This window comes from Panthera pardus, unplaced genomic scaffold (genome assembly GCF_024362965.1).
Source record: "Panthera pardus isolate Hobbes unplaced genomic scaffold, ASM2436296v1 HiC_scaffold_22, whole genome shotgun sequence".
NCBI lineage: Eukaryota > Metazoa > Chordata > Mammalia > Carnivora > Felidae > Panthera > Panthera pardus.
In genome coordinates, this window is record NW_026526788.1 from 78,035,502 (window position 1) to 78,048,489 (window position 12,988).

General features: G+C 45.7%; 1 protein-coding gene across 3 annotated transcripts in view; it reads left to right on the top strand.

The window, feature by feature from the left end:
- Positions 1–43: 43 nt before the first annotated feature.
- Positions 44–12,988, top strand: part of ACADSB (acyl-CoA dehydrogenase short/branched chain) — a 37,219-nt gene continuing 24,274 nt past the window's right edge. The window contains exon 1 of one of the 3 annotated variants that reach the window (XM_019424705.2): positions 44–178. In XM_019424705.2, coding sequence (XP_019280250.1) covers positions 137–178 — 42 coding nt within the window. In that variant the 5' untranslated portion in view covers positions 44–136. Of the gene's footprint in view, positions 179–11,715; positions 11,994–12,988 lie in introns of those variants that run through there. The other 2 variants (XM_019424706.2, XM_019424707.2) reach the window with 2 other exon arrangements.

Consider the following 12,988-nt stretch of genomic DNA (forward strand, 5'->3'; position numbering starts at 1 on the left):
GAGGTGTGCTGGGGGGTGGGGTGGGGGCGGGGCCTGACCCTGCCCTCAGGCCCCGCCCCTAAGCGCTGGCCCTGGGCCCGGAGGCGCTGAGAAAGGACTTCGCTGGATTGACACAGTCGCATCTCCTACAACACCCATGGAGGGAGCGGCGGTTCGGCTGCTGCGCGGAAGCGCGCTGGTGAGTGCGCTGGCGGCGGTCGCCCTGGGGGGTCTGAGACGACCTTGGCCTCGGCGGCGGGGTCTTCTAACGGGACCCGGGAGCCCGCTCCACGTCTCGGGTCCTAGCCTCCTTCTCTCCTCCGGGTCGGTCTCAGACCCTTCACCGAGGGCCGACCTCCCACCAGGCCTCTGGGCGAGCCAGCCTCCGCTTCTGTAAGGAGGGCCGGGAGTAGCAGCTGGTGAAAAGGGGGCTGGGAGATGTTCTAGAAGCTTCTTTGAGGGAGCAAGCATTCTGCGCTGAGTCGGAGTGCCATGGTTCCCAGATGTCCTTTGCAAATCTTTGGGCCTGAGCCTCGGATCGATCCTTAGGGGCAGTTTGCAGAGGTGCCCCCTCTCCGAGGCCAACTTTACCCAATTATTACATTTCACCACCACCCCCAAAAAGATTGTTAAAAATAGTCTCTTTCTGAGCGGTGCGTTACCCTGTCTTCCCTAACTCAGCCCTGCTCCAGAGTTAGGAAGGGACCTCAGAGTTGGTCAGACTTCGCATCCAGTTAGAGAATTCCCTCAGCCCCTTATCTCATGACCAGGGCCAGAGCATCTCCCATGGGTGAGCTCAGCACTGCTCAGGGGAGCCCATTTCCCTCCGGCTTCCTCAACTTGAGCTGAAACCTGCCTCCCAGGAATATCCACCTGTTGTACCTAATTCCGCTCTCCGGACGGACACAAACTGTGGATTCTTTAAAAGATACTGTGTGGGGTTTTTCTCATTACATTAAATGTTTCCATTATTCAGCTTTTCCTAGGGTAGGCTTTCCAGAACCCTCTCACACTTGGATACATTTCTGTTTGTGAGAACACTTCATTAGGGACTTGACCTCTGCTTGGCTGTAGACCTTTACATTTGCTCTAATGAGTTAAAGGCTCTTCAACTGCCAATTCAGTGGCATACCCAGAGGCAGAACTCTCCTTGTGTAATTAGAGATAGTTAATTTTATTTGACTGTCTTATAGACTTGAAGTATTAAGATTACTAAAGTCGTCTTAGTGTATTGTTGCAAAGAAATTAAGTCTCTATGGTACTACTTAGTACTATTTTATAATTGTTGTTTAGTAGTTTAGGAAAGACAGTTCCCAGGATTTCACAATTTGACTCTTGTGTTAGAGCCAACACAGTTTTAGACACACGGGGTGTGGCAGGCACATGTTCTTGGTGTTCTATTTGTGTCATTTCATTTAATTCTTAAAACTATCTTCCAGAGTACTAGTTTCATCAGTCTTTTGGCTGCAGAGGCTAATGCCGGAATAGATCAAGTGACTTGCTCAGAGTGACTTGCTAGAAAGTAAGTGACAGAGCTGGTGTTCAGATTCTAGTCTGATGGGACACTTGACCTTCGTGCTCTACTACCTTCTTCTCTTCCTTAGCCATGTCAGAGATGTCTTTTGTTTGGATTTGTTGGTTTACTGTGACTGGTTGTCCTTGTTAGTTTCTGAAACTCTTTTGCATTAATCAGCTAATGTAATTGACGGGATGTTGACTCTGTAGCACAGTGGTTGAGAATGTGGGGTTTGCAACCCGATTGCTTGGGTTTAAACACAGGCTCTGTCACTTCCTAGCAGTGTTGGACAGGTTATTGAATCTCTGTGGATCTTAGTTTCTTGATCTGTAATATGGGGAGAATGATGGTACCTATCTATAGGGGGATGTGAGGCACTTAAAATAGTGCCTGGCATAGAGTCAGCTGTCATTAAATGTCAGCTTTTATTGTCATGCGTGAGACATTGGGTAGTATGCCAGGTACAATAAAGACCATGAACACTGACCTTTAAGAAGTGTATCTTTTAGTGGGGAAGTTAGAACTATATCCAACTAATCTGATATGTAGGTGGCATACAAATCCCAACGGGTCCACAGTCTGCCTGTGGGCTCAGAGGAGGGAGCGGTATACAGGACCATTAGGGGAGAGACAGCCTCTCTGGGAGCTGGGTTTAGATTTTAGGGGAAAAAGAGAATTGGGAAAGACACAGCAACGAAAGGGCCTGGGGAATTTTAAGGAATTTTGGAGTTTATCTTTTAGGTTGTTGAGGGGCCTTTGAAGGTTTTCAGCTTTGGAGGTACATAGCTATAATCTAGTTTTATTGCTGTCATAGCAAGTGGTACGGAGGGTAGAGAATTGCAAATTAGGGCTAATTTTGGTCCCTGATATCAAAGACAAATGGAAAGCCAGATTTTAGTGAGAATTTTCTATAGACCAGGGACAGCATCTTACATCCACCACCCTGTATACTGTTCCTATTAAGCAAGTCTTAGTGGCTTCATTTCACAGCTGAGGAACTGGGGGGTGGGAGGGGGAGGACGGTATTCAAGGTGCTCTTGTCACACAACAGTCAGGTCACAGCTTGGGCACTCAGCCATGCCTGCCTTCTCAGAAGGGCTCTCTTATCCCTGCACGTGCATTAGAACTAACATGTCCATTTTGTTGGGGCAACCTGGTTTGTGGGGAATTGACCTAGTCTACCTGTGGTTCCAAAGCATTTTAGGCACCTTGGTGTTTTTCAAGGGATCATTTTAAAAACGTATTTTTGAGGTGATTCCGTGCTCAGTTAATCCTATGAAGGATTTCTAGACTTTCTAGGACTTCTAGAAACAGGCCTTGGAATCAGAGCACTGGAGTTTGAATCCTGCCTGCCACCTCTTAGTTTGATGACCTGAACAAAACGAAAAGGATTCATTCTGCTTTAGACTTCAGACTTTTAAAAGTGTGAATTGAACTTCTAACTGGAAGCATTTTGTTGTTTTTTTTGTTTGTTTGTTTTTTTGATTTTATTTTTTTTGGGACAGAGAGAGACAGAGCATGAACAGGGGAGGGGCAGAGAGAGAGGGAGACACAGAATCGGAAACAGGCTCCAGGCTCCGAGCCATCAGCCCAGAGCCTGACGCGGGGCTCGAACTCACGGACCGCAAGATCGTGACCTGGCTGAAGTCGGGCGCTTAACCGACTGCGCCACCCAGGCGCCCCCTAACTGGAAGCATTTTGGAAGCTGATCAGGAAAGGGATCCGGAAACTAGCCAAAAAAATCGGAGCAGAAACTAACAGAAAAATCAGATACAGGTCTGAGCCTTTGGAGTACATCACAGACCATGTGGGGTGAATGCGGAAGACAGGCAAAGTCAAGACGAGAATTAATGTCTCGATTTGTGACAAATACGCTTTATTCAGAGTAAGAGCAAAAGTACAAGCACAGCTCGTGCTATGTAAAGAAAACAACCCAAAGGGAGCAGAGGCGAGATGGAACTCAGGGCCAGCTTATGGAGATGCTGGAATGCACGTTGAGGCAGCGTGTGAACTGGGTCTGTTTAAGGCTAGAGAACTAACTGCCTTAGGTTCGTAGGCTCCCTTCCCTCCTCTTACTATCCACCTGTCCCTGCAGGCATTTTAAGTGTGCAACTCCTGGTCTGGAAGTCGGGTCTCTTGATTCTGGTTAAACTGTTCTTTCTGCTACCCAACCTGGTTTCCCTGAAAAAGAGGGAAATTCCCAGTACCTGATAAGGTGTTGGACCCGAGTTAATGGCACAATTAAAAATTTTTAAGTTCATTGATAATCCCACCCTGTAAGATTTCTTTGGAAATAGAGGCCGTTTTGGAAAGAGAACTTGTTGGCCTGGCCAAGGCCATGTAAAGGTGAACAGGTCTCCTTTATGCTGATTTCCCAGCACTTTGCCCTGTCTTGGTTTATTTCACCCTCTCCTGAGACAGTCTCTGTCTATTCTTCTAGAAAGTGGTGGCATTGTTAGGAACCTTTAGATACTGGAGGAGGCGGAGACCGATGTAAGGGAAAGGTTACCTTTTTAGTAGTTCTGGAGAACACCTGGAACCAAAGCTGCTGTTTTTGGAGAAAGCGAGCAGAGGTTAAAGAGGTTCTGGTGTAGAAGCTTTGGCTCGGGGATAGGAAGGCAAAGAAAGGATCGATTTAAAATCTAAAATGAGATATGTAGTACTTAAATCATCTTAAAATAAATACCCTAGAGTTAGTTGGAATTCTCTAAGAGGTCTGTGTAGAGGAAGACGGGAGTCCTTGAGTTGTTACAAAGTGGAGAAGAAACATTGGGTCATCTGCTGTACTGAATAATTTTTTTATAACCATTACTGACACAGTGGCATTAATAAGCAAAGCCTCTTATCTCCGCGTCTTCTCACATTTTGCTGTAAAGGAAACTAGCTGTCTTGGAAAGATTCTCCCTCCACCTACAACAGAGCCTGAGAAAAATGTGGCCAGCTGATTACATAATAGGGCCCTCTCTGTGTTAACTATTGTCCCATAAACCTGCAGAACTATTTATATACCATGTTGCTCCTTCTACCCCAAGGAGCATCAAAACATCCCAAAAATCACCGTTCTTGTTTTGATTAGGTTAATTAACAAGCAGTGAGCATAATTACACACCTTGGCATTTAACCTTGAGCTCATATTTATTATACGAGACCTTGGCACGGAGGACCTGCCCCTCTTCACTCCTACTTCCTGCTGGAAAACTTCTTAAATTTACATGTTTTAGAAACAGGTACAAATGATAAGAGGTTCAATGTTCAAATGTCTATTCGTTAAATTCTTCTAGATTGTTGACATCATCTTCATAAGCCATGTGAATTTCTGTCATGGTAAAGCCATAACATTTGGTTTCTCTAATTTTAAAGTAATTTGCTTAATTTAATTGGGGGGGGACGGCACTAGAATTTTTTAAAATGTTATTTTCAGTAGATAATTGTAGGTTCTCATGCAGTTGTTAGAAGTAACACAAAGAGATCCTACATACTCCTTTTTTCTTTTTTTTTTTTTTTTTTTTAGAGTGTGTGCAAGGGGAGGAGGGGCAGAGAGAGAGAGAGAGAGAGAGAGAGAGAGAGAGAGAGAGAGAGAGAGAATCTTAAGCAGGCTCCATGGCCCATCGCAGAGCCCGATGTAGGGCTCGATCTTACAACCTTGAGATCACGACCTGAGCTGAAATCAAGAGTCAGACAGTAACTGACTGAGCCCCCAGGCACCCCCTCCCTGCATACTCTTGATCCAATTTGTCCTAGTGGTAACACCTTATAAAAACTACAGTATAGTATCACAACCAAGATGTTAACATTGAGACAATCCATCACACTTACTCAGCTATCTCCAGTTTCACATGTAATTTATATATTTTGTCCTGCGCAGTTTTAATCACGCATATGTTTGGGGATCCACAACCACAGCCAAGCTATGGGACACTTCCAACTTCACAAAGATCCTTTGTGTTACCTTTGTTTATCCATCTGTATACGTGTATCATTTCAAGAATGTTAGATAAATGAAATCATCGATTTATAACCTTTGGGATTGGCTTTTTGCATTCAGCATAATAGTCCTGAGATTCGAACAGGTTATTGCCAAGCTGTTGGCGACGTGGAGAGCTTGCTTCTTTTATTGCTGAGCGATATTCCATTTTTCCGGACTGAAAAACTTTTCCTCTGCCCTCTTGGGTTCTGTAGCTGGAGTCTGGAAATTAAACTGACAGAAGACATTAACTCAAGGAAAAGGTTTATTTCGTATGAGTAGGGGAGCCAACAGAAGAACTAGCTGGCTCTTTCAAAGGTTAAAGGTTTCGTATCTTAGGGAAAAGGAAAGGGGCAGAAACTGATCCTAAGAGAAAAACAAATAGGGTTCTTTTAGGAAAGACAGATGAGTTTTTAGGAGAACAGACAAGAGATAAGAAAGTTGGTGATAATATTTGTCTCCACAAGTATTGGTGGTCTTTCCATAAAACTCCCCCAAGAGAGGATTTCTGGCACCCTCCTTTCCCCAAAGTTACTGCTTTGAGCCAGATCAGGGAACCTCCGAGAAGACATTTTCCTACATTTGTTGAATCTCAGATGTCTTCAGATTAAAACAATCTTTCTGCCAGCTCTGGGGTTCCAAGTGGGTCCCCACGCCTTGAGTGATATACCATTGGGTGCTTAACCAATCATCCAATGGAAGACAGTGTGGTTGTTTCCAGTTGACTATTTTGAATAAAGCTGCTGTATACATTGGTGTGCAGGTTTTTGTTTGAACTTAAATGTTCATTTCTTTAAAAAAAATTTTTTTTAAACATTTATTTATTTTTGAGAGACAGAGTATGAGCAGGGGAGGGGCAGAGAGAGAGGGAGACACCAGAATTCAAAGCAGGCTCCAGGCTCCAGGCTCCAAGCCGTCAGCACAGAGCCCGACACGGGGCTTGAACTCACAAACCGCGAGATCATGACCTGGGCCAAAGTCCAGGAGCCCACCCAGGTGCCCCCTTAAATGTTCATTTCTTAAGTAAATAGCGAAGAACACAGTTGTGGTAATTGCATGATCGCAAAAAACTTGCTGAACAGGTTTCCAGAGTGGCTGTGTCATTTCACGTTCCTAACAGCAGTGTATGGACATCCAGTTTATCCTCATCCTTTCTGTTAGGATGTCCTTGGAACCACAGTAGAGGGGACGGCCATCTTGCCAGTGCAACCCAACGAAAAGCCCCTAGTAGCGTGCCAGAACGAATTGGGAGGTCAACCAATCACCAAGCGACAGCACGACCTGACATGAAAAAGGCCCACCCAGACCTAAACCCGGAACCACTGCAGCTTAAAAACCCCACCCCACCACACCTGGGCTCGACTTCCCTGACTCCTCTCTCTCCCTCCCTCCCTCCCTCTCTCTCCCTCCCTCCCTCTCTCTCCCTCTCTCTCTCTCTCTCTCTCTCTCTCTCTCTCTCCCCCCCCTCCCTCCCTCTCTCTCCCTCCCTCCCTTCCTCTCTCTCCCTCCCTTCCTCTCTCTCCCTCCCTCCCTCTCTCTCCCTCTCCCAGAGTCACGGAACCTCGCCTTAGTTCCCAAATAAAGCCTTTGACTGCTAAAATTTTTTAGCCTCTGACTCCTATCTTTACCCTGCCTTACGCCTGACCCTAACACTTACCATCAGTTGGTATTGTTGTTACGGTTTTTATTTTAACCATTCTGATTATATCTCGCTGTGCTGATTTACTTTTAAAATACTTTTTAGTTCCCAGCAGAATCGGAGAGTGGGATATTCTGGTTTGTTGACAGTTCAAAGATCCTTCTTTTAATATTACACATATTTAATTATATCATAAAATAATCTTATTTTACCCTTTCTTGATCTGTAAAGTTGAGTCAATGCTGTTAGAAAACCAGAGGCTAAAAATGATGTCGCTTAGGTTAAGGGCCGCACAGCAGTAAGCCAAGACTTAATACCTAACTTAACTGTAGTTTTCAACACCTCCCCCACCCCACCCCACCCACCCCCCGCCAGCCAACCAGGAATGTAGCCTTTAACAGGTCAACTTGGAATTTCTTGGTCCAACTAGGAAATTTACTGATAGACCCTTTCAGCTCCCCTTAGGAGGGAGGGCAACCTTGCCTAAACAGTGCATTCCTTGTTAATAAATTACTTTCTTTTCTTTTTAAATGCTTTCTCTGCTTTTAAAAGCCTTTCTTTTATTTATCCCAGTGGCACTCCCCCTTGCTAGATGGGATGCTGCCTAATTCATGAATCATTGAATAAAGCCAGTTAGATCTTTAAATTTACTTGGTTAAATTTTTTTTTAACGCGAAAAGGACAAGAAAGTTACCATCAAAATCTGCTTACAGAGGGTGAGCACCCTAATTATTTAGCTGTAGAATTACTACATGATTTTAATGGACTTGTATGTCAAAAAGGACTTAGTGGGTACCTGGCTGGCTCAGTCGCTAGAGCATGCCACTTTTTTTTTTTTTTTTTTTTTTTAATGATCGTTGGTTTGTTTGTTTTGAGAGGGAGAAAGACAGAGCATGAGTAGGGGAGGGGCAGAGAGAGAGGGAGACACAGGATCCAAAGCAGGCTCCAGGCTCTGAGCTGTGAGCACAGACCCTGATGCAGTGACCTGTGGGGGAGGTCAAGAAGTGTGCTGGATGAGGATGGGGCATCGTTCAAAAGCTTTTTTGAACCTTGTTATTGTTCAACACAAAAAAATGTTTAAAGCCAAACACATTGGGGGCGGACGTGGCAGGGAGAGCAGGGATGCACATTCGTGGATCATTACCATAGACAAGTGAGTGGTTAGGCTTTTGAAAGGTTGCATTAAGAGGAGTTGACTTTTTACTTTCCAAGTCATGTGTGTTAAACCAGATTCCAGCCCAGGCTACACATGAGAATCATCTGGGGGAGCTTTCTAGAAATACAGAAGCCCAAGTTTCATCTTGAGCCCGTTGAATCAGTCTTCATTGGTATGGCTCTCTCTTTTTTTTGCTATCTCAGGGGCAACTCGACCCTAGTGGAGTTGGTGAATGTTCCCAGAATTGACCAGTTTCTTTAGTTAAATTACGTGCAACTATATTTGACAGGTTCCTAAGAAAGCCATAAAGTTGTTCTGCACTATGATTTATCTAAAACCGAACCTAGCATTTTAAAGGCAAGCCTATTTCGAAAATCCAGAGCATACATGGATTACACATCACATACTTTAAAAAGTCGTAACATTAACATTTCATCAGTAAATATTTCTAATACACAAGAAAGTGCAGGAAATAATATAATTGGCACCCATATGCCCACAACCCACTTTTCCTATAGTTTTGGAGGTTAGTTTATCTGTTTAAACGTTTATTTTGGGGGCACCTGGGTGGCTCGGTCGGTTCAGCATCCTTCTTTGGCTCAGGTCATGATATCGCAGTTTGTGAGTTCGAGCCCCTCTCTGTGGTGACAGCTCGGAGCCTGGAGCCTGCTTCAGATTCTGTGTCTCCCTCTCTCTCTGCCCCTCCCCCACTCACGCTCTATGTCTCTCAAAAAATAAACATTAAAAAAATTTTTTTTAATAAATGTTTATCTTTGAGGGGGAAGTATAGGGGCAGGGGTGGGGGGTGGAGAGGACAGAGGATCTGAAGCAGGCTCTATGCTGACAGCAGACGGGCCGACACAGGGCTCGAACTCACAAACTGTGATATCATGACCTGAGCCAAAGTTAGCTGGTTAACCGACTGAGCCACCCATTTGTTTTTTCAAGAAGTGAAACATTTGACAAAAACGGTGCCATTTCCACCTTCTCCACAGAGGGAACATAATCCTGACGCTGATGTGTATGCTTCTTGTTCATGTTTTTAAAACTTTTACTGCATCCGTGTGTTTCCATGAGAATATATACTATCATTTGGTGTGTTTTTAGAGTATACATAAATGCTATCATCCCAAACAAATCCTTTTTGCAAATTGCTTTTTTAACTCACTATGATATTTCCAAGATTTATCCCTGTTGCTATATGTAGCTCCCTAGTTCATTTTAACTGCTGTAAGCTATCCCATTGAATTATAGAGGAGGAGAAAATATTTTTCACTCTACCCTTATAGGTTCTTGGCTGAGATCCCTGTGTAATAAAAGACAGGTTAACAGGGAAAGACAAGCAAAGAAGCAAACAAATTTAATAACTTGGATACCTTCTGTATAAATGGGAGACACCCAGGGAGACTGAGTAACCCTGAAATGGCCCAAGCCACCATCACTTTAAATACTGTTCCCAGCTAAATACAAAAGTTGGAGGGAGGGAAGTGCAGTTGTGGGAGGTTGCCAGGAAAAGCACCAGTAAACAAGAGTGGGGCAGTTCTGCAGATTTAAGCCCTCCCCTTTTCCCTGCATAAGTTTCTAGGGACTTAGTCGTCCTACTCTTCCTGGTACAGAGAGGAAGAGGAAGACACCCTTTCACTTGATCTCCCTTTTAATGTAGCCAAATGTCTCAGTTTTGAGACATTCTCTTATGTCCGCTATTTCTGAAAAAGAGCCAGCTCAGGGGGGTGCCTGGGTGGCTCAGCTGGTTGGGCGTCTGACTTCGGCTCAGGTCGTGATCTAGTGGTCTGTGAGTTGGAGCCCCGCCTCGGACTCTGTGCTGACAGCTTGCTCAGAGCCTGGATCCTGCTTCGGAATCTGTGTTTGCTCTCTCTCTGCCCCTCCCCTGCTCGTGCTCTGTCTCTCTCTGTTTCTCAATCGTAAGTACACATTGAAAAAAAAAAAAAAATAGCCAGCTCAAGATAATCCTTAGGTCAGAGAGGCATATTTTGTGATGGCAAATTCTTTTCCACTTCAGAATCAGTACCCCACAACTTATGCATTCCTTTGTTGACAGATAATTGGATGTTTAATTCTTCACCTTTATAACTGTCACTGCATTGCTTGCAAGCTTATCCTCATGTGTATGAGCTAACAGGGAATTGCTGGGCCTTAATGTGTGTCTTGATCTTTATTGTCACTTCGGTAGTGATTTCTTTTTTTTTTTTTTTTTTTAACGTTTTATTTATTTTTGAGACCGGGAGAGACAGAGCATGAACAGGGGAGGGTCAGAGAGAGAGGGAGACACAGAATCTGAAACAGGCTCCAGGCTCTGAGCTGTCAGCACAGAGCCTGACGCGGGGCTCGAACTCACGGAGCGTGAGATCATGACCTGAGCCGAAGTCGGCCGCTTAACCGACTGAGCCACCCAGGCGCCCCGGTAGTGATTTCTTATACCTGTTTTTACACTCGACCTACAGAGTTTAAGAGTTTCTTCGCACCCCTCCCCCCACTTTGTTAAAGAAAAATTATTCATGACCCTTGTTAAAGATGATGAAGAAGACTTTATTCAAGAAGGGACTACCGCAGGGGCGCCTGGGTGGCTCAGTCGGTTAAGCATTTGACTTCAGCTCTGGTCATGATCTCACAGTTTCCTGAATTCAGGCCCTGCCTCAGGCTGTCTGCTGTCAGCACAGAGCCCGCTTTGGATCCTGTCTCCCTCTCTCTCTTCCCCTCTCCGACTTTGTCTCTCTCTCAACAATAAATAAAAACATTAAGAAATAATTTCGGAATAAAAAAGGGCCTACATTGGATTTTGCGGTAGGGAGGGGAGATCAAGCCCAGTTCCAAATACAGCAAGGACAAGTAGAGTGGGAGTCAGCAGATGCAAAATCACTAAGAAACATTACAGGCAAGTGGGATTCTTTTGTGGGGGCAAGGGGGCAGACCACCCAAGGTAGGCCACTTTGGCATGAACGTTAGCGTGAGTTAAAAGCAACCAAAACCTGGCAGGTTCAGGTAAAGCTCTATACTTCCCCCCTTACCTGCCTGCTTATACCAGGAAGAAAGCTATTAACGGAGATTCCTCTTTACCTAAGAAACTCACCTGCATGATTGGGTGACCTCCAGACATCTTTCCCCTTCCTGCTTATGGCCTTGTCCCTTCTGTATGCTCAGATGTCTACCCCGTCCTTAGCTCATAAAAGCATCACGTCGCCTGTCTTTGGAATTTCCAGGTCTGTGTGGATTCAATTGGACTTTCTCCTGTTAATCCTTCCCATCTCAGTTTGATTCTTAGTCCAGCTAGAAGGACCATGAAGGTTAGAAGAAATGCTCCCTCCCTGACACTTGGTAGAGTCACACTCACCAGCGAGGATTCTTGCTGGAGGCACGCTGTAGTGATCAGATACCGAGGGTGGGTGTTTTCACTAACCTGACCCAGCAGGATTCTTGCTAAAACTGGACTCAGCGGACCAAAGACAGCGCCCAAGGTCAGGGCCTAGTTGGAATGGACTCAGAGGAGCTGACTCATGTTTGGTTAAGGAGACAGCCTTTGTCCGACTTCCCCAACAAAGTGAGAGAGAAGCTAAAACAGGAGACTGAGGAAAAACTGACCAGAAGGAACGGGAAGACAATGAGAGGGGAGCATTTGGAAGGAGGAGGGTGTGCTCACCTGAACTGAATCTGCTGACAGCAAGTAAGTTGAAGCCTGGAGAGCATAGAGATGTTGGTGGAGGCCCTCCAGGGAGAGGTGCCCGTGAGCAGTGGGGGCACTGAGGAGGCAAGGGCAAGCAGGCAGTGCTCCGGCGGTGTCTGGCTGTGTAGGGGAAGGGGCGGGGGGGGATGGTACTCCAGGTGGATTCGAGCAGGGAGAAATGGAAAAATGTGAGAAGACAAACGTGATGGCTAAGGATCCCGTGAAGGTGGGGAGGGGTGGGATCCAGAGAGAGGTAGGGGGACGGGCCTCTCTTAAGAGGAGGGACAGCATTTACATTGTAAGAGGAAGAAAGGACAGGAGGGGTGGCCCATGCAGGGCCCCGAGTGGATTGGGTGGTAGGAAGTTGAGGTGTTCACTGTTTGTTGGCATTAATTTTCCTGGTAGAAGGTGAGATCGTCGGCTGACGGTGAGGGGCAGAGCTTGTGCGTGTCGGGGGGGAGGGTGGTGGTGGTGAGAGAATGTCATCATTTCAGAGAATGGGAAAGGGCCTAAGTGGAGGTAGATGACTATGAATTTAGTTTTGGATGAGGCCACACGTGTGTCTGTGTCCTCTGTGCCCTGGATGCCAGTGCAGAGAGGTAGCTCGCTGGAGCCATTCTTGGCTCGAGTTGTGATGGGAAGTGCGGTGCAGTAGATTGGGGAAGAAGTGGATGACGAGAAGTGGGGAAGAAGAGGTGCATCACGAGGAATTTGGGGGTGAGGCAACCACTGTATGACGAGCGGCAGTGGTGAGCACAGAGCTCTGTGCGTCTGGCCAAACCCAGTGAACTGTATACTCCAAAAAGTACATTATACCAGGGGCACCTGGGTGGCTCAGTTGGTTAAGCGTTCGACTTTGGCTCAGGTCCTGATCTCGCGGTCTAGGAGTTTGAGCCCTACATCGAGCTCAGAGCCTGGGGCCTGCTTCAGATTCTGGGTCTCCCTCTCTGCCCCTCCCCTGCTCACACTCTGTCTCTCAAAAATGAATAAATGTTAGAAAAAAATTTTTTAAGTACATTTTACCTTATGTATAAAAGAAAAATTGAACCGGGCTC